Below are 21579 nucleotides of genomic sequence, written 5' to 3' on the forward strand. Positions count from 1 at the left end.
TATACAGAGAGAGAGCAACAGTAGTGGTTAAGACCAGCTGCAAAGTGAAAAGAATAATCAGCAAGAGAAGCAGAGAGGGCAAAAGGAGAAGCGTACAACTACATATTTATATCCCAGAAATTCCCCACATTGCAAGACCGAATGAAGAGCGTCCTGCAGGCTGAGAAACGCCCCCACGCCCGCCGTGACTTTTCTGGGTGTTTTCTGGCAATGAGCACCGGGCCGGGCAGGCGGCAAACCGGCCTCTGGAGCCCCCTCCGCCCCGGTAGGGCTCTCCGCACAACGCGGCTGCCCGCGAAGCCGCTCCCCCCGAAGCGAGGCGGTGCGGTGCGGTGCGGTGAGGAGCGGGGCGGGCCGGCAGGGGGCAGCGGCGGGCCGGGCCACCGCAGTCCCGGGGAGCGCTCGGGCAGGGGAAAACGCCATCGGGGCTCCCCACATCGGCCCGACTGCAACCACTTAGGATGTGTGCCTGCTTTAAACTCCCGAACGTGTAATGGGGAACATCAGAAAGGCGCACTGGTGAACTCTCCGTCTCTAATGGGAAACAGTTGAGAGTTCGACCCAATCTGTCACTTTTTAAATGAAAACATGAAAAAGGGCTAAGATAAAAAAAAAAAAAAAAAAAAAAAAAAAAAAACCCAACAACAACAAAAATGTTGGAATAATGCATTTTGATTCAGATACTGAAAAAATTTCCTCAAGGAATGGAAAAACTGATGGGAAGAAAACAGAAAAAAAGGCAAACCGAAATCTTATGGTGCTTGTAGCAGCCTGAGCAGACATTCCTCCCTGTAATCCCATTGCTCCCTTCCCGCTCCTGGAAGGGAAAAAAAAACCCTTCTGTGATGGCTCGTAGAGATTTTGGGACCTTAGGATGTTTAAACAAGTGGTTCCCATTTCTATTCCAGGGTAACTGGTGACTGTCCCAGACAACACTTGGCTGCTCTGAGATGAACTGAACGGTAGTTTATAAAAAAAAGGCAAACCAAGGGACTTCCAAACTAAGCTCACTGATTTGGGGAAAGAGTAAAAAACGACGAGTGCTGTTCCATGGGACTGAAACTACAGCAGCCAGGGCAGGAGGCTCCTCTACTGGAGATGTGATCAATGATGTATATTTTTAAAGACCTTACAAATTATCCTGCTAACTGTAAATATTGTTATTTATTTATTTTTTAATTTCCCTGTATGCCGGAAGCACCACTGGAACCAGAGAGTCAGTCTGTAGGACCGGGGCCAGAGCAGCCGTCCCTGCCGGCCTCACCCCACGCCGCCAGCCCCCCGCGCCCCTCCTGCCGGGCACCGGGGACATCGCCATAGCAATCCGTGAGGACACGAATTAACGTGCTTCGAGGATCTATCTTCCACTAGTACTGGGGATCTCATTGCCATCCCCAGCCCCTCCTCAGTAGGGGGTGGTTCTGCAGGGGCTGGCAGAGCGCTCCGAGACAGAGCGCCCACCTCGCAATGGGTACGGGCTGAAAAACCTTGTTGAAAACGGATCAAGGGAGAACTCGGGCAGCCAAAACCTCAGCCTCCTGAAACCAGCCTCTCCCCGAAACCCTTCCTAGCCTCTACCGCGGGCCGGGGGGTTCTATTGTTAGCCAAGCAGCCAGCTGCGGGGAACGTTTGCCACTTCACAAGCGATCGTTGACTGGGCTGGGCGAACCGTTACCGGCGCCGCTTCTCATTCTCCGTTGGGGCTCGGCGGGCTGCAGCGAGGACTGGCTGCAGCGAGGACTGGCTGCCGGGCCGGCTTTGCACCGCAGTAATTATCTGTACCTGAGCGCTGGTAACCTTTAGGAGTCATGTGCCAGATGCCACAGACATAGTCGACGATAAGCACCAAGCGATATCGCTTCCTAAAGTAAGGAGCAGAGGAAACTCAGCCCATCGTCAACATGTGCCTGATTTTATTTTTTTCTGAACATCTTGTTAAAAGCAATACCTGAAAAAAAGATGTGTAGCGAGTGACTCCTTTTTGTTTCTTCCCCCTTTTGATAACTTAGGACATCATGCATCGTGTTGTGCTCAGCTTCGTCCTCTCCTTTATTGATTGTTTGGGTTTTCACAGAGCAGAACGATAGTAATAAGAAAAATCACAGCAATCGTTGTGAAAAAACGGGGGAACGGGAGTCGTATCTTAAACAACAGGTCGCTGGCGTTTCTGTGCGGCGGAGCCGGCAGCGAGCCTATAAATCCCGGGTGTTTGCACGCACCGCTTGCCCGAAGAAGTGGACGTTGCCCCGCCAGCCTAGGAATCACGGAGCACTTCCCCACCCTTGTCCAGAGCCCATTCACCGAAGTCCCACGGATATTTCAGACACTCCCGTCCCAGCCAAGAGCCAGAGCTCTCACCAGTTGTCAGTGAAATGCCCTCCCAAGGGCCAGACTGCGGATTGGGGCGGCTTGCGCCACTCCCGTGCAGGCATTCACATCGTGCTGCCTAATTTGATCGAAATAATCAGTGTAAACGAGAAATGTGATAGTCCATGGATGTAATTGCTCTGAATGAGCTATTCACGTTGTGTGGTGAAATCTCGCTAGAGAGAGATAAATAAATTAAACGAAGGTAGGTGAACAACTCATCTGCGAGCAAAACTGTAGCATTTCCAGGGACCTGCTGGGAGGTCAGGAGCCTCCGCCGCTGTCAGAGGCAGCTCCCGGCTCGAGCAGGCTGCGGGGCCGGCTGGGTGCCCGCGTCCCCTTGCGCCCTCCGGGGAAACCACGTTCGGGGTCCCCGGCACTTGAGGGCTCCCTCCCCGAGCAGAGCAGGGACAGCCAGTGCTTCCCCGTCACATCCCACCTCATCGATTTCTCACAACATTCGCTCTCTGTGCAACTTGAAGGAGAGCAAGGCTCCCCTGCCCGATGTGTCCGTGCTCTGTGTTCCTCGACTCCCCCTCCCCGCAGCGGGGAGCGGGTGGGCTCCCCCGGTGCGCAGCCCAGCTTCGGTGCCCGCCGCCCGGCTCCGTGTGCTGGGGCGGCAACAAGCACGAGGATTTGTCGAAAGCCGAATTCTGCTTCAGGCAACAGGCAGCTGATTTTGAACGAATTCTCTCCCACCAGTCCACCAAATCATGCAGCTGGTTGTTTGGTTAATAAAACCACGTGTGGTTTCTAAACATATAGAAAGAAAAAGGAAAAAATATGTCCATCCAAGTAAACTATAAGTGAAAACTCATTGATTACCTCCGCCTTCCTGTCTCTGATTTCATTAATCCTCTGCCATCATGCTTTCTGAGTCACTTCTGTGTTGGTTTCCCTCTGCCTGAATTCTGTAAGACTTTTCCAGAAGGGCGGCTGTGATGTTGAGACCAACATACTGTAAACAACCACAAGAAGCAGAGCTAATGTTTTCAATACAGCTCAAGGACTAAAATAAACTCATTGGATCAGGCCAGCCTAAGCGATTGTTTTGGTGAGCGCTTCCCAAGCCCGCTGCTGAACACATCCCCGAGGGCTACCTAGGGCAGGCGGCGGTGCCGTGCCGGCCCGGGCAGGGGAGCGAGGGGCGTCAAGCCCCGCCGGGAGGAGTCCCCTCACCCCCGTCTGCCCTGCGCGGGTCTGCGTCCCCGCTGCGGGGCAGATGTTACACGGCCGCAGAGCAGAGAGCCCTGCCAAGCCGCGCGGATACCCCGCAGACCCAGAGATGGGCTCTTCGAGGGGTGTGCGTAGGTGGATGGAGAAGGCGCAGAGACACCGCAGACCTCGGCGCCCTGCCTGAGGCCCGGCTCCGTTCCCAGCTCCTGGCCGCCCAGATGTGCGCAGGGCTGCCTGCGCCGCTGACGGGGCTCAGCGCTGCGCCCGGGGCTTTGCAGCGCATCTCGGGGCTCTTCAGTCTGGTTATCCCGGCCCTGGCCATTGCTCACAACAGTGTCTGGCTTTTTCGTTCTCGCAGTATTTTTTTTCACCGTCTTCTACTCCCTAAAGCAGCACGCCGGCTTGTACCGAGCTAGGTCCCTGCATTTGAGGGTGGCCGGCCTCCCCTGCCAGAGGGCAGGACCGGACCCCCCAGGGCAGGCCGAGCCTCAGCGAGGGGGAAGGAGGAGTCCTCGGTCGCTGCCCGCCGCCCGTCCCGTCGGGCCGCCCTCCGGCAGTGCCGTGGCACCGGAGCTCGCAGCGCTCCCGAGCACCGGGGCACGGCAGCCGGGGAGAGCGCCCGGGAGCCGCGTCCGTCACACATGGAAAGGGGAGATTTTTTAAGTAACAAATGTACTTTTTTATTTTTGAAACAAAAATATCGTTTTCGGCTTAACAATAGCCGGATCTCGCTGAATGAAGCCTTTGCATATTTTCCTGTTTTAATTGGTTGTATAATAAACAGTCCTGACCCCGCACTCTCTTTTCAATGAGTTCAGGGTGAAACACGGACCATGGGACTGGAAATGACTTTTTCACCACTTAAAACACGGACAAGAATACCAGGAATCCGGCGGTATTAAACAGCCGCACCGGCCGGGGCGGGAGGGGGGCGCAAGGTGAGAGCTCTGTGTGTGTCTCCTCCCGGACCACGGCTCTGACCTGACCGCAGCCACCGGCACCATCGCTCACCCGCCTCGGGCAAGACGAGAGGAGCCGGGACGCCTCGGAGCGCGACCGGTCCCCTGGAATCCCTCAGCACCCAGCTGTCGGGCAGCTGCCCCCGCGCTCCCGCCGGGCCGCAGGCAGAAGGCAGCCGTGCCGTGCCGCGCCAGCTGGGAGCGCTCCCGGCGCCGACGGCTCTGCCACCCTCCCAGTCCGGCCAGAGTTCGAGGGCTGTGCTAAGGACCAGAGAGAATAAAAAAATCTGCGGCCGTGAAACAGAGCCCGGGCCCGGCACTGGCCCGGGGACTAGAGCAGCCGAGGTGCGATGGGACCCGGGGAGCAAACCCTTCCCTTCTCTTCCCTCGAGGAGTACGGGCAGCGCGCTCCCGCTCAGGCAGTGGCCAACACACACTGCTTCCACACCCGCTCCGTGCAGGGAGAAAACAGCCCTCGCTCTTCTGCTTTCATCTTTCGCCAGCATTGCATAAACCTGGGGCCGCTCCGGGAGGGCAGCGACGGCTGCTCAGCCGGGAGAGCGGCCTCGAGCGTCCCGGCTCCGGCCCCCGGAGCAGCCCAATGGCTGGCGGCAGCCCCGAAGCCGGGCGGAGGCTCTGTGCCGCCGTGCTGTCCTGCGGATCGCACCGCGCTCCGCGGAGCGTTCCTCCTGCTGTCATTTATATAACGGGGAAAGGCCTTACACAACGCACAAGCCCAACTCTTGCCAAGAGACCGGCGCTGGGCCGCTTGCTTTCGTAAGGGTCCGCCGTGGCTGGGGCCGGGTGGCAGCGCTGCCTGGGGACAGGAGGGAGCCACAGGGCGTGGCGGCCCAGGGCGAGGGAACGCTGAACCGCCGTGGGTAGCCCGTTCGTGTCCATGGGGTTGCTTGCACCTGGGGTCGCTACAGCCCCCTTCTCCCGCCCAGTGGCTGCCGTGCCAAGTGCCACGGCACAGCAGCAAGGCTGCCCAGTGGCCTGGACGTCGGGATGCGGGGGAAAAAGTCCCTCACGGGAGGCTCGGTCTCCACGTGTTCACGCCTGGGTGTTCGATAGCGCACAGCGAGGTGTCCCGGCACTCCACCGGCCCGGTGCTTGCTGCCCAGCGAATAGGGATGTGATGGCCGCCCTCCTCCCCAGACCAGAGGGACCTGAACGGGAAGCCCGACCGCTCCTGACAGCGAGAGAGGCCGCGCTGCTGCCAGCGGGACGAGACTTGCCCTACGCCGCCGTCCGATGGAGGCCGGCGAACGCGGGCAGACCGGCCCGAGACGCCAGTGGGGCTCTGGCTCTGCTTTCCCATCTCCTCTGCGGAGGGCCAAGGGCAGAGTGAGGCGTCGCTGCCGGAGGCTTGGCCGGGCTGGAGGCAGCCCGAGGCCCCACCAGCCCAGTCCTTCCGTGTCCGAGACGGGGAACGGTCTGCACCGGGGCTGCCGGCGAGGTTCAGAGGGCAAGGCAAAAGGAGGGGATAGCAGCCTTACCCAGGACACGGTGGCTGTTTAATAAGCTACACGAGTTTACATTCAGTGCAGCCTCTGTTTATAAAATACGGAAAACGATCGTGAAAACATCCTACAGGCCCGACGGCGGCACTGGCTGACTTGGGGACGCGCTGTTACCCCGAGGTCCGTACGGTCCTGCCCGGTCCCGGGCTGCTGCCGCCCCCTCCTACATCTAAGTACAGCCAGATATCGTTTCACGCAAAGACGACGAGGCTCCAGCCGCTCTCGGGCGTTTGCCACGGGGTTTGCAACCCGAGCGATTGCGCAGCCCGGGAAGGGACCTGGGGGGACGCCGGCGGGGCTGTACGTGGCGCAGGGCGGCGCTCCCTTCCTCCCTTCGCCCCGTGTCAACTGCCGGCGGCTGGAGGGGTTTCCCTTGCGAATTCGCCATAGCCACGATGTACCCCGAAGGAAACAAGAGGGACTAGTCGTACGTATGAAATAAGCAAAAAGCAGAGGCCCCGAGCTCTCCAGTGCAAGGCGACAATCCACAAGGCGGCTGCCGGGCTGCCTGGGCCGGTCGCCACGTTTGCCCTGCACTCCTCGGGACGTATGAACGATGCCGCCTTTCCGCTCCGCTGTTAGCTCCCACCTGAGGGTCCCGGGCAGGTCAGAGACCCCGAGCGAGTGCCCCGCTCCCGGTAGCGGCCGGCAGAGCCAAGGGTAGCAAAGGCGTGAGTCGAGGCCGTGCCCCATGTGCACGGGTAAATCCGGGGCTGCCCATCGTCCCGCTCCGGCCTTTCACCTCCCGTTACATTGGTGTTCGTGTAGGAGCTGGGGTCGCTCCTTCCCTTCCAGTCCCCGGGGCAACAGCCCACTGTGCACACCGCAGAGCGGCCAGGGCACGGGCACCTCGCAGCGACTCCGTTTGCCGCAGCCTCACGTCTCTGCCCGCTCGGGAGCAGAGCCCCTCGGTCGCACCACCGCTCCCAGAGCCCTCCCGTTCGGACCATGCTCTGCGGACCGGGGGCAGGGGGCAGAGCAGGGCCTCCAGCACGCATCGAGCCCGGGCTGGCCCGGCGGGTGGCCCAGGAGCCCTTCTCCACTGGCCGTGCCCGCCGAGCTGCGCCGCGGCAGAGAGGCGAGCTGTCTCCGCGTCTCCACCACGGATTTCTGCTACCGGACTGGAGGCTGCCGCGTCCTACCGTGCAAGGAGTCTACGGAAGGCCCTGGCAGAGAGCGTCGGGCAGCCGGGCAAGGGCCTGTCTGCACCCGGCGCTCGCGGGTCAGGTCTCTCGTGGGCCCCGCCGCAGACTCCCGGTCGCGGGAGGGGAGTGCTCACCCCCAGTACCGAGTTTCGCCCCTTGCACCGCCGCGCCAGGGGAGCGAGCTGCTGGCGCAACTCACAACAAGAGGAACACCCGCATCTCCGCTACCGCCCGCGGGACAGCAGACTTGGCCTAGGTCAGCGTCTAAGGGCCGGCACCGGGCGGTGGCCACGCCGTCTCCTTCCCTTCTGAGCCCCCGGACGCCCGCTCCGGGGCCGTTGCCTGCGAGCGCGGGCAGGCTTTGAAGCGAGGCCCAGGCCTCGGGAGCGCCGCTGCCGGAGCCACGGGCCCAGCAGGGAAAACGACACCCACCAGGGGCTCCCGGCACAGGCCCAGATGTGGCGCGGGCCCCGCCGCAGCGCAGCCGGACCGGACCCCAGGCGACGCGGAGCTGCGTCGTGTCGCCCAGCGCCGCAGCCCCGAGCAGGCGGCAAACAAACTAAAGCGGAGCAGGAGTTTATGGTGGGCACAGCCCCTGGCACTGCCCGGAGGGCTCTGTCTGCCAGTGCCCCGGGAGGGCCGGGCACACGGGCGAAGTGCTGGCGACTGCCCGCGCCCCGGAGCGGAGGCGCCCCCAGGCTCACCCGCGCCGCCAACGAAACGGTCCCCGCGCCTCCTCGGCGGCCACCAAGCCAGCACCGGAGTGCCGGTCGGAGCGGTCGAGAGGCAGCCCTGCCGCACCTTTCCCGCCGGTGCGCGGCCCGCCACGGCGCTTAACAGAGCCACTACACTGCCCAAACACAGCCGGCGTATTTCCCGCAGGGGAGCAGGCGTTGCGCGGCTGCGGAGAGCGGTGCAAACCCGCAGCCGGGACACGGGGCCGGGAGCGGTGCCCGCCGCCAGCACACGGCGCCCGCCCCATTCTCTGCCGCCGCTGCTCGATCTCGAGCACGGAGGAGCGGAGTGAAATAAAACGATTATGGAAAGAAGGAAAGGCGTTTTATTGGAGACTTTACAAGGCTAGAAAGTACAATAAAAGTGCTAGTTCACTCTAGAAAAGTTGGTCCCAAAATGGTACTATGCCACAGCATCTATCAGCTTACATAAACATTTATAAAATCGCTATGAACTGGCCCCTGTATTATAAACGCTATTTTTTTTCCCATATTAATCTATGTAAAATTGAAGGATCAAAACGTTTTAAGAAAAAGGGCAAGCATTCAAAAGCAGAACCTACTGGAAGATCCATTTTGGGCCAGGTTTTTGGGGAAAAAAATACACAGATAGTTTAAACTTTCATTATTAATAATAATATGCACACGGGAAAATATTCCAATTTATAGGAAACCGTATTTTTTTTTTTTCAATAACATCAAAATATTTTTTTAGACCTGTATAAAATTTCTTTTAAGACCTTAGAGGAAATTGTCTCCTTTAAAAAATATATTTACCGCTGTCGAAACGTTTCACGAGTGATCCTGGCGGATTTTGTTTGTTGGTTTCTAACAACCAGCAATATCGCACATCTCCTGCTGTTACAGCAGTCCCCACATAAGTACTATTTTGACGAAAAGCCACAGCTCGGAAGAAACGCAGTGATTTGCAGACCGAGAAAGAAGAAAGAGAAGATGAAGAGGAAGAGGAGGACGAGCACCGCGGGCACACGGCACTGTCTAGGCCCTGCCAGCCCCGCACCACCACTCATCGAAATGCCTCCGTTGTTTACAAGCTCCGTTTTACTCTTTCCAAGGCTGAGCCCGAAAAGATCCCTGTCGAATTATAACAGAGCAAAATTTTGAGGGCTAAACTGGCTAATTTTAATTATATGCTCCCTCCACCCCCCGCAACCTCTCACAAACAAAGACACGAGCAGAGAAGCGAACGGTAACGCCGAGCTCGCGTAGAGGCAGCGGCCCGGCCACCGCTGCGCCCGGCACAGCCCCGCTGGGGAAGCCCCCGCACTCACACTGCCTTCTTCTCACCGTAGGACGGCTCATACACTACACGCGGACAAGGGCTACTATTTTCCCACCGCAACAGTTAGGGCACAAGGAGAGTGAAGTCCACAGCTAGAGAGGAGGAGGAGAGACAGGAGAGAGCAGGAGAACGCGGCGGGATCGGAGAGGGGCAGCGGGGCCGAGCCATGGGCATTTCTGCAGCGGCGGCCGGCCGGAGCCTCCCTAGATGTCTATGCGGGAGTGCAGGGCGCTGTGTTTGCTGTCGTGCTCCCAGTAGGAACAGTGCATCATGGACAGCTCGGCGGGCTGGCGGGCGCAGGCGAACTGGAGGCCGGCTCCGTTCGCCGCCGGGGCCGCGGGCGGCGCGGGGCTGGCCGGGCTGAGTTGCTGGGGATGGTGGGCGTGCGGGTGGTGGTGGTGGCCCATACCGTTGTAGGAGTTCACCATGCTGGGCAGCGCCATGCTCTGCACCCGCGAGTAGGGGCCGTAGGATGCTGGGCCCGAGAGTCCTTTCACATTGACGGGGCTGACGTTCCCGCCAGACATCTGGCAGGAGGTGTAGGGCATAGGCGCGGGGGGCTGCGCCAGCGGCCACGAGTTGTTCATGAAGGTGGACTGCAAGTACTTGGGCGGGGAGAGGTACCCGTAGCTGTCGGGGCTAAAGAGGGTCTTGCCGGGCTGGAAATGGGTCGGGGGCGGCCGGAAGGGCCGCTTCATCCTTCGTCTCCTGCGGTAGTTGCCCTTCTCGAACATGTCCTCGCAGGCCGGGTCCAGGGTCCAGTAGTTACCCTTGCGCTCCCCGCCACCCTCCCGGGGCACCTTGATGAAGCACTCGTTAAGGCTGAGGTTGTGGCGGATGCTGTTCTGCCAGCCCTTCTTGTTCTTCTCGTAGAAAGGGAACTTGCTGATGATGTACTGGTAGATCCCGGACAGCGTGAGCCTCTTCTCTGCGCTCTCCCGAATGGCCATGGCGATCAGGGCCACGTAGGAGTAGGGGGGCTTCTGCGAGGGGTCCGGCTTCTCGGGGCCCTTGTCGCCGCTCAGCTCCTCCTTGCCCCGCTCCGGCTCCTTGCTGCCGCTGTTGTCATGAACCAGCAGCGCCACCGTGTCCTCCTCGCCGCCCGGGTAGCCGCTCATCATGGTACCCCGGGTCGGCCGCCCCGGGCGTACAGCGCAGCCCCGTGCGGTGCGGAGCGCTGCCCGGTTCGCGCAGCCCGGTGCTGCCGGCCGTCCCGTCCCGCACTCGCCGAGACCGGGGTCGAAGCTGGGAACAAGACGGAGATCGGGAGGCGCCTCTCGTGGCGCCGCTGGTCCGTGCAGCGCGGCGGCGGCGGCGTCCCTGCCCCCGCGGGCTCCGCTCCCCTCTGCCGCGGCGGCCGGGCTCTTTTCTGATTTGTATGGGCCCGGCCAAGTTCCGCTTTCGTCAGGAGCCCGCTCCCCTATCGTCGCCGAGCCGCTGGGCACGGCCGAGTTCACCCCGCAGTCACGGCGCCGCGCTTAGCCCCACGCACACGCGGCCCGACGTGGCCCTGCGGAGCGGCGCGGAACCGCCCCGGTTCGGCCGCGCCACCGGGGGCGGGGGCGGGAGAACTCCGGGGGGTACTGAACGAGCCTCTGCCGCCCGCCCGGGGAGCCTGCCGGGGCCAGCGGCGGTGCTCTCCCCTCCCGCCGGGCGAGGGGCGGTCGGTTCGAGGGGGTGTGCCCGCAGCCACGGCGCTCGACCCTGTCCCGGCGGCTGTCACGTCCAGCCGCACACGCGGTCGCGTTTATATGTCTTGGCCCCGGGCCCCACCAACCGATCGCGCCCGAGGAGCTCAAGAAGGCTGTTGCCGTTCCCTGCAAGTCGGTTCTTGCAGCCCTTATTTGCAGAAAACTGAAAGCAAAGTACGCGCAGGCACCCAGCGCGGCTGCGGTGCTGGAAGACGCCCCAAGGGCCACGGCAGGGTGGCGAGGCAAGGGATGACACATCAGACAGCTTTCCTGCTTGTTTCCCTGGAGGGCTCCGACTTATTTCACACGGTTCCTGTAGCAACGTATGTGGCACCAACAGTCCCTATCTCCTTCCCGTTTTCCGCCTTCAGGTAGAGCCTCCCCTAGCAGTAGGAAGGCAGTCTCCGCTGGCCCAAGCACAAGAGGTGTCGTGTAATAATAAATCACTAACACGGGGCTGCTCCAACCGCAGTTATAGAAGCGGTCGGGCAGAGGATACTTTGCACTGATTTCTAGCGGAGCCTCTGGCCCGATCCCCGGGAGCGGGGCAGACTGACCCCGTTTCTCCTCCTGACCCTCCCGCCCCGCGTCGGCAGCCACAGGAGCCGGGACGAGCTTCGCGCTCCCCAAGCGCGGCCCCCGTTCGGCCCTCGGGGCCCGGCGCTGCAGTGAGCCCGCTGCTGCCGGTACAGCTCCGCTCTGGGGACTGGCCCACACGGACCTGACCTCCCCTCCAGTATTCAAGCACGGCTCTGTGCTTCCCCTCTCCTCGGCTTCCCCTCTCGGGATGTCCAGAAGCAACCCTCGAACACGTACATCTCGGCGCCCGCGCATCCGCGGGCCGGCAATTCACGGCCCCCAGGCTCGCTTTTGTCTTTCTTGAACATAAACCGCTGCGTAAGGCTATTCCCCGCCCCGCCGATTTTACGCGCTACATCAGTTTTCGTAAGCAAACTCAAGCCCGGAGAGCTGGCAGCTCTCAAGCACCGTGCCCGGTGCAGCCGGCCTCTCCCGTCGGGGTGCCCTGGGGCTTCGGCATCCCCTGCACCGATCTCTAGTTGCTCTGCCCAGCCAAGGTCACGCAGTCCCTGCTTCCCCGCAACCCGGGAGAGGCCATTTGTCAGTGAAGGCACTTGAGGATGTAGAAAGGTATTTTAAGAGAGAAATAAAATAGCCCTTCGGGGAGACATTATATTTATATATATTATTATATTTCTCGGCTAAAATAACGTTTCTGCATCTTTGCCTATAGCCATATAACGAATCCCTTCTCTCCCATCGGCGAAGAAACGCATACCCTAAGACCTGGCCTGCATAAATTCTGTCACAGAAACGAGGCCTCTATATTTCCGCACACAGCCGCGGAACAGCGCACGCCGCCCCCTAAGCACACCCCTAACGCACACAGACGAAACTGCGGAGGGCTGAGGCCCGCAGGAGAGACAATCTCCAGGGTGTTCCTTCCCGGCCGGGGGCCGCTCCGCGCAGAGCGGCCGGGCAGCCGGAGCCAGCTGTGCCCGCTGGCGCAACGCGCCCGGGGCTGCCGGGCTCCCCAGGGCCGGGCTGGCTTCTTTCTGCCGGCCACCCGTGCTGCTCCCGGCGCTCCCCCTCGCCGGCATTTCCGCGGCGAGGGCCGGTGCAGGTGTAACAGCACTGCTGCGTGTGTCATCACCTCCACCAAATGGCAGATGCCTCCCTTTTGACTCCTAAGCCGGGCACACAGCTCCTGACCAGGGCTCGCTCGCAAAGGACATTTGACATCCTAGGGGCTTGTTTGGGCTTTTTTTTTTTTTGACAGCCCTATCAAGGGGGATTTCGGATGAACACCAGGGCAGAAGCTCAGCCCAGCGCTTGGAGCGGCGATCGGGCCGAGCATCGGCAAAGGTGAGCGCGCAGCCCCGTGTGCTACTTGTATGTTTGATACAAGGACAGGCAGGCGCTGTCTGGCTCTTCCCTCTCTTCGGTGACATTAAAGAACCACCTGAAAAGGCAGGAGCGCGCCACTAAAGCTAAGCCTGGACACTGAATCTGCAGCTAAGCGGAGAGCTGAGGTCTTAGAGCACTCACAGGCACGTCGGGACAGCGAGCAGAGGGGCGCGGCGGGCCCTTCTCCGATGAAGGAGCGGGGGATCCCGCCACGACCCCAGGGAGAGGCCCGACCTGACGGTGCCGGTGCGCCCGGGCGAGCCCGCGCTCCACCGGCCGCCGCTCCCGGGGCTGGGCAGGAGTCGAACAATCCCGGACGCAGCGAGTTCAGAAGGTGCCAGTGAAGCTGCTCCCCGACAGGGCCTGCAGCCGCCCTTGGGGGTAGGAAAAGCAGGAGGGGAGCTAGTAGTGGAGGGGGGCTCACGGCGCCGGTCGCACCGACCCCAGCCCACTGCGGCGGGGGGCATATCCCACCGCAGGACGCTGAGGGGCGGCAGGGGAAAAGGTTCTCGCTTTTTTTATACGTGGGCAGAACAGCCTCGGCCGCAGCCCCAGCCCGTTCGCTGTGCGGAGAAGCCGGGAAGGAGGCGGGCAGAACGGGGCTCAACCCTGGCCGCGCAACCCCGCTAAGAAAGCACCCCGAGAAGGGCTGCATATCGGGGCTTCACCCTACTCCGGTACCGAGCCGGGCCGAATCCCCACTCCCAAACAGAGCACGGAACCCTTACCCACCACCCCAAGGCCGGTATTCCGGCTAGGAAGCGGCTGAGCCCGTACCCGTGGGTCGAAGCACCGTGCGGAGCGGGACGCGGCAAGCGGCGGGGCCCACCGCCAAGGAGCGCGGCGAGAGCCCTGCACCCCGTCCCGCCGTGCCGGGAGGGCACCGGGAGCGCTGCGGGGGACACGGGGCAGGGCACAGCCCCCACACCGTGCCCCAGCAGCCCGGGCAAGCCTTCCCACGAAAGCCGTGCCTTCAGCTGCAGCGCTGATAGGACTCGGCTAGCCCGAGGTTTAGGGGTTTGTTTTGTTTCGCGGTTTCTTTTTTTTTTTTTTTTTTTTTTTTTTTTTAGTACTCACCGCCGGGCAGGCAAGCAGAGCCGATTTCTACCTGGAAAGTTTGAAGTCAGTTTGTTTCAAAATGTGGCAGGCTTCCTCTCGTGAACTTTTTTTTTTTTTTCTCTTGGCGAGAAAACGTCTCCGGCGGAGAGCGCCGAGGCGCCCCTAGCTCTGAGCACCCCGCTCCCTTTCGGCCAGCACACTCAAGCCGCTGCCTGCAAGCATCGGGGCAGGTCTCCTTCCCCCCGCACCGACACCCGGACAGGGACAGGAGACACAGCCGGCTGGTCCATCCTCCGGCTTCTACTCCGCTCCGGGTGCCATGCCGCTCCTCGGCTCCCGGGGACGGACACACGGCTGGTGCCGCGGTGCGGCAGTGAGCAACCGCTTTTCGGGACCGCTCTCGCCCGCAGTTCACCGCGGCGGTAACTACATTACCCCGCATTAATTTGTCTCGCGTAGGAACAGCACAGACACAGATCTAAAAGGGGCCCCAGGCGCACGTTGTGCCGACACCCGTTTCCCCGACGACGGGGACCCGCCGCGGCGGCGGAGCGGAGCTCGGTCCCCGCGTCGCCTTTCCTCTCCTCGGCACAGCAACCAAAGAAGCCGGGACAGGACAGTCACCACGTAGTTTTAGTTTCTTCCTTTTTTTTCTCTTCCTAAATATGACTAGTCTTTAAGATCACGGAGTATTTATTCCCAAAACAAATACAGAAAAACTAGGTTACATGTAAAACCGGCCTGCGAGGGTCTGTCCTGCACCCCGGAGCTCATAAGAATTAACAAAATGTACTGCGGGAACTAAAATATTCTGGCGTCGATGAAAATTAATCAGATTTTGTCTGTTAAAGTGCTGAGAAACGGAGGCGTTTCTCTGTGTTAACCACGCGCGGAGCCCCGTGAGCCCGCGGGCAGAGCGGGGCGGGGGTGCCCCGGGACCCCACTCTCCAGCCCGGGCGCTGCTCTCCACTGCCAGTTTCTCTCCCATTTTAAGTTACACCTGAAGGCAGGGAGGTGCTGATTAGCGGCACGGCACTGGCTACGAGGAGTAATAATCTTTGCGACTTCAACACAACTACTATGTGAGAAAAAATTGCACGCGTGTCACTCCCTTTAGACCCTAAACTCTGGCAGGAAGAAGCTTTCGTTTTCAGAACCTCACCTCTCACTTGGCCTGCAGATCACCTCGCTCATCTAGGGACACGACACACACAATATCCTGCTTTCCCGTCTGATCAGGATTCTCAGCAGCACAGTCCCAAATATTTCACAAACGTTCTTTAATTACATTACTTGGCGTGTGACGCCAGAACAAGGAAATATTCACCTGGAAAGTGTCTTCTTCTGCATGAATGAGTCTCATTGTCAAAACCTTGAGCATATATAGGTGCATGTATGTTTTGCAGGGAAGAATTTAGTTTCTCCTTTATACTGTAAAGCTAAAAATTCTGGTAGCTTCAGGCTTGTTTGCACAAGCTCCCAGTTGTACAAGGATTTCTGTTTTTACAGGAAAAAACTAAGCAAGTCCATAGACCATGATGACTGTACATCCACAATGTGAGCTTCATGAGGAACAGAGCAACTTTATTATGATCTGGACTGAAATCACATTGAATAAAAGCCCATCTAACAGGGCCTGAGGGAAAAGTCACAAATGGGCTCAAATTCTACACCCACTCCAATGGGATTTTTAGAGGGAAAGGTTTTAGAATCAGCAGAGTAGATTTTTCCCCTTCAGCTGACACTATGAAGATACTTTTCACTGTTCCATTTCATTTTGAGCTTGTTCCTACTGCCTTGATATCAAAGAAATCTATCTAATTAGAAAAGGTAGCTTCAATCTTTTTCTCCTCTTATATTCCTACTTCCCATCTCTACTCAGTTTCTTTTCTGTAGTCCGAACCAGAGTCTTCACTATAGTATATTTGTTTATGCTTAGAGGACAGGCCTACAAGAAAACAAACTCTATATTTCACTCTGCCATTTGGTAGTTCCTTTCTTTCATCTGAAAACACAGTCTGATCCAGGGAAGGTTCTTAAATTCACACAACCGGTTACATGATGAAATACAAACAGTTTCTTGTGGTATTAAATGGCAGCCTGCAGCAGAGTTCAGGTTGGCTGTTATGGATTCACTAGTCACAGCTCTGCAGGATAATCCTGTGTTACTGCCATCCTGCAGTTAGTGGCCTACAGCAATGCTGCTGAATGCTGCAAATAAAAACAAACAAGCCAGCCTTCTCTTTTTAGACAGAGTAGAAATTATGTCTCCTTAGGAAGCTCAAAGCAAAGATCATTTGTATCAGAGCCTTGACAACTTCCAAAGCAAGCTGCTCTTTCTAGCACTTCAAAATTGATGCTTATTTTTCTACAAAGCATGGGTGGGAAGAAAAAATAAAGGAACAAAAAACCTAAACCATACAAGTCCACTCATGTCCAGATCAGCCTGAAGTTGCAAATTATTAGCATTGTACAACAAAATTAGAGCCAAAGCAGGCTTATCCCACTGTTGCTACATAGATACACTGTTTAACAGATCATTTTTAGGTAATAAAAAATCTGCATGTTTGTTTAGACCGTTTCAAAAATTGCGCTGTTAAAGATCCAAGCAGGGAAAGTGGTACAAATTTCAGATGATATTAAAAAAAGAGACTTAAAGAAAAATTATTCCAGCCAACCTAGGGACAAGAAAATCTATGTCTTTTACTACTTCTCTGAGAACATGGGTCCTAAATTATAGCCATGATTCTCTCTAAATTTATATAATCTGCTGAAGTCTGTTTTCATCTAGGGTATGGGACATTACTGCTTTGAGGAAGCAATGTTTGAAAAGCTTATTCAGATTATAAATTGAAACTCCTAAATTTAGGAAACAGATCTGCCAACACAATAAACAATATAACCAGGGTGTTAGTGATTGGAAAAAAAGCAATTCCTCACCTGATACAACTTGCTGACAAAAGCCCTATTAGAGAGACAGTGACACTGGCCAAGCTGTTTTAATCTGTAGAGCCCATACAACAGGCTTGAGGCTGAAGTAAGCTCTAGCAGTTGACAACATTAGTTAGCTTTGTCCATACCGGGGGTGCTTTGCTGTGGCAGTATACGGGGATACTCATGCCCAAGCTCAAGCTGGGGGCTCCCACTCCTACAACAGACCTGGCGAGACAGGGATGTGCTTATACAAGTTTGTGGCTGTGCCCACTGTAGTTTGAGTAGCTCATGGTGACTCAACTCAGGCCGCTGCTTTGGGGCAGCACATTGTTGTCCTATGGATTCAAGTTTTGCCATCAGCAGCTTCTTGAGAATTTGTGTGGGGCATGTTGAGGGCTTTCTGTCCACTTTCTGCAGGCTCCTGCAGGGGAGATGCTGCTCTGGGAACAAAGCTATACAGATATAGCAACATATTGTAAAATCCTTCCATACACTCAGAGTTTGCTGTCTGCATTATGACCACATAAGTCATTCTCCTTTTCCATTTCTGGGCGTCTAGAAGCAGTTTGATTTGGTTAAAGCTAAGTAGTCATGTCTCAAGGTCTTCCAGAACTTGTAGAAGGGGCTAAACTAGCCAGGAACAGGATGCTTTTGTTTTAAAATAGATTGTCCTCATCTGGAGTTTATGTACATGTTACCTATATAAACAATTTGTGAATACCTCCATATATACACAAGCTTCTCCCCGCATTTGCTTATTGAACAGAAGCCGTGGCTGAAACACCCAGAGAACACCCTGTCAGATCCAGAAGGCAGAATTAAGGTGAGAAAGGACTACCATGTCCCCACAAACTACATTCACCTCTTCAAAAACTTGAAGTGTTAGATGCTGCCCCCATTCAGGAGGAATATGTGGCAGTACGACACTGATATAAGCGCAGCCTGAATGAACTGGAACAGTAAAGCCATTTATGTTTTCTAAGCTTCCCAGCTGGAACTGGTGCGCTTGACAATCAACCCCCTCTGAATTCTAGTTGTGCTTCTACCAAGTACATGCTGCACTTTAAAACAATTAGAAGCACGAGTTTGTTTCCTTTTAAATGTAACTACTATGTTTCTGTAAAGATTAGAAGATTGCAAATCACATAACTAGGTTTGATCTGAGAACAAATCTGTTTTGTTGGATCAAACCACATCCAGTCTCTAGAGAATCAGGTTAAAAGTGATGTGATAGAAGCGATTTTCTTCCTTCTGGAGGAAAAGAGCTAAGCTTTAGCCAAAGCCAACTTCAGATTACATGCAGTCCCCCAAAAACTTGAATGCATAACTTGAAAAAGCATGCATTCATTGGAGACATAGGTTGCAGTGCCAGTGAAAGGTGGATTTGGCCACCTTTTAAATCCCTGCATTGTCCCAACCAACAGTGGGCTTGGAAGCATAATGCAATCCCAAAACATTAGATTTCCCTTCACAGCAAGAACAGAAACCTTGAAGTAGCTGAATATTTCAGTTTAAGCTAGCCACCTAAAATCTGGAAGTTGATTTTTTGTCTGTAGAATCACCCTGAGGTCTTTTTGTTTGTTTGCCTCAATCTTATTCCAACCTTCTCAGTCTGCAAACCTGAACTGGAAATCTATCAAACATGGGAGTTTGCATGACATTTCCATCTTGTCCTACTTTTGACCTGGCCAGAAACAGCATATCAGCCTTGCTCACAGTTTTCCAGTGTTTTCACTCTTGGTTGCAACGAGAGCAAGGAAATGCAGAGCAGACCAAACAAAAAAATAATTCACTAAACTTTCTTAGACTATCAAAAGGGGCTTGGTTCAAATCCAGTTGAGATGTAGATGAAAGTTCAGCCCGCTCCTTTTATTACAGTTTGTTTACTTACATATAATTTCATTTTAGCTTGTTTTCCTTTTTTTCATCCATTTTGTAGCTATCACTTGCAACAAATAAGAGAGATACACCCTGTATGTGTATAGCTGCCAGAAGTCAAGCTCCACAGGAGAGTCCAGCCCATGCTAGGCACAAATAATTCCACGCTGTGACCCAAGGGCTCAAGTTGAAGGTTCTGTTAGAGCCAGCCAGCGCAACCTGGTCAGACAGCACCAACCCTGCATGGAGGGCAGGACACAGGAACATCTGTCCGATGGCCGGCACAGCCCACAGGGACAGTGCTGACTGGGAAGGGGAAGGGTGAGGATGGCCAGAACTTTCCAAGATTCAGCCCATCTCCCAGAGACCTTTGCTAGAGCAGCTCCTGCAGAAGCCTGGCCAAAGGCACGGTGTGACAGGGACAAACACCCCCGGGGCTTACAAGAATCACCATGATGCCCACAGCAAGGTTCAGAACATAAACATCACTCAAATTGTTTGACAACAAAATGCAATTATTTGCAAAATAAATATCTCTCCCACGTCTTCCTTGTCCTATTAGGTACCTAGTGAGCTCCATACCATCAGTCTTCATCTTCCTGGTGCTATAGGTGTCTCATATTAAACATGAGTTAATATTATTTGGACAGGAAGCCTACTAGCCAGTGTGCCTCACGACTGAATATTGTATTGAGCCAGCTGTGTTCAATGGTTTCATGTTTGGCTTAGCTCTCACATTGCCCACTAAATATGGAAGCATGTATAGCACTGAACATATGCTGAAATCTCAAGCAAAGATTTGGAATAATAGCTTAAAGAAATAAGTTCTTCTCCTGTGGTTCATTTTTATTGGGCAGGGTAAAGGCTGGATATTTTAAATCTTGATTTTATCTGACCTAAGTAAATAGCAGGGGAAATGTAGGGGCTTGGCTGTGCTGTTTTTTTGTTTGTTTGTTTTTGTTTTTAAGATTTTTGCCTTGAATGATTTGTTAGCTTTTACTGCTTTGTGTATCCTAGCAGACAGTAGCTCTGAAAATGTGCAGTGCATATCAAGGAACAAAGGCAGCCCTGTACATAGCTTACACCCCAACAAGGAGAAATAGGTTCAGCTTCACATGATATGTTAGTTCATCAACAATTACAACTGATTAAAGCATGAGTCTCTACTAGTTATGTTATGATTGGAATAACATATGGCATTAAAGCAGCATGTCACATTTTGGGCACTTCAAGTATTTTACAAACAGCACTGTTGCTGGAAGGCACAAAGCAAAGTCTTACTTGCCATTGTATCCTCCACTGGTCATTCTATGTCACAGTTTTGTACATGCGGTTTCTCAGAACTAGGTAATACATAACATCTTTAAATGCACCTGGGAACTCATGTGTCTTTAATGTCAGGTGTCTCAGTTTGAAATGTGATGTTTAGAGCTTGACCATAAGAGGCATTAAAAACAATGAATGAAGAACGCTTAGCACAGACTTTCAAGGAAGACATCACTGCCATTGAAACAAACAAACAAACAAACAGGAGAGAGAGTCATTAATCACTTGATGCTACGTGCTCTTGAAGAAATGTTCCTGAGTATCACCCAGAAGCAAACCCTCCATTGACCTGTAAAACTGATACAGGGACATAAAGAGCTGTGTCTCTGTATAAAGATGTATAGCGCTGTATCTCTTTTCCCTGCTTGTGGGAAGACCACAAAGTGATAGAAACACCAGTGCTTTTAAACAGGTTTTCAGAATGATAAAAAGCTAAATTTTGGTTCTTTTGAAGCAAAAAAGGAATTTCCCTCTTGATCTCAAGGGGAGCAGGATTTCCCCTACTGCTTAAGATTGTTCATAATGAAAACGTACTTTCCTGTTTCAGTTAATTCTGTTGGGTGAGGTGGCATGGCCTTACAGCTATTTTGCACATTTGCTGGGAATTTAAAAAAGGAGAAACTGCATTTTATGACACATTTGAAGCCTAATTTTTCTAGTAAACTACACATTTACAAAACAAGTTTTTACAGCTGGCTTTGGGACAGAAAAAATAGAAGTAAGGTCATCTATCCTTTCTTGCTCAAGTGTCTACACACAGAATCTAGCCTGTCAGAGACTTACCACCTGAACATTACCTAGAGAGGGACTAATGTGAGAAACAACCTCATAACTCATTGAGTCACGGAGCTGGTGAAAGTCTGTTTTTTGAGAAACAATTTGCTAGGAGGCTTCCCCCCTTTCCAGAGAGATCATTAGATTTTCAGCCTTTGTCGTAGAAGAGATTCTTTCCTGAAGCTAGTAAAACACTTTGTTTCTCAAAAGAAAAAAAAAAAGGGCCTGTCTTTATAAACAATTATTTTCAGCTGAACATAACCAGAAATCCCAGTTTGGCTTCGGTTTTTCATTAGAAATACCATCAATTTTTTGACAAAAAGCAAAACCGCCAAGCTATTCCTTTTGGCAAAGGTCAGTTTCTCATTTAAAACCGTTCTGATAAAAGACTTCTGATGAGTCTCTGAAACGTCCAGCTGAAATGTATCCTATGCAGGAGCACGGGCTGGGATGAAGGTTTGAGCGATGCACAGGCCACCTGTGGCTTTACCTCCAGCCCCCTGACAGCGGTGATGTGATTGTCCCATGCTGCCATGGCGCACCTCTGCTGCCCCGCATCCCAGCCAGAAATCAATCTCCAGATATAAAGTTTCAGAGAAGCTTTAGCAGCAAGTTTTGCTGCTATCTATCTGCAAGAGTCTTTTTACAGTTTGGTCTTGTACCTTAAAAGCAATGTTATTGTGCAGCAGCTCCTGCCATAATACCTACAATTATTTGCTGGTGGGTTAGAGGCTGCTCCCACATTGCAGAACAGTTGTAAACGACACAGTGGTTATTGTGCAGA

General features: G+C 54.8%; 1 protein-coding gene and 1 long non-coding RNA gene across 2 annotated transcripts in view; one reads left to right on the top strand and one right to left on the bottom strand.

The window, feature by feature from the left end:
• Window positions 1–8207: 8207 nt before the first annotated feature.
• FOXL2 (forkhead box L2) lies at window positions 8208–10935 on the bottom strand. Its single transcript, XM_005505063.3, has one exon. It carries the CDS (start codon window positions 10326–10328, stop codon window positions 9411–9413), a length of 918 nt encoding a protein of 305 aa, XP_005505120.2. The 5' UTR covers window positions 10329–10935; the 3' UTR covers window positions 8208–9410.
• A 1362-nt stretch (window positions 10936–12297) lies between these two features.
• LOC110360586 (uncharacterized) overlaps window positions 12298–21579 on the top strand; it is a 41006-nt gene continuing 31724 nt past the window's right edge. The window contains exon 1 of the long non-coding RNA XR_002416553.2: window positions 12298–12782. This is a non-coding gene — a long non-coding RNA (uncharacterized LOC110360586). The remainder of the gene's footprint in view (window positions 12783–21579) is intronic.

Source organism: Columba livia, chromosome 9, assembly GCF_036013475.1.
Source record: "Columba livia isolate bColLiv1 breed racing homer chromosome 9, bColLiv1.pat.W.v2, whole genome shotgun sequence".
NCBI classification, from domain to species: Eukaryota; Metazoa; Chordata; class Aves; order Columbiformes; family Columbidae; genus Columba; species Columba livia.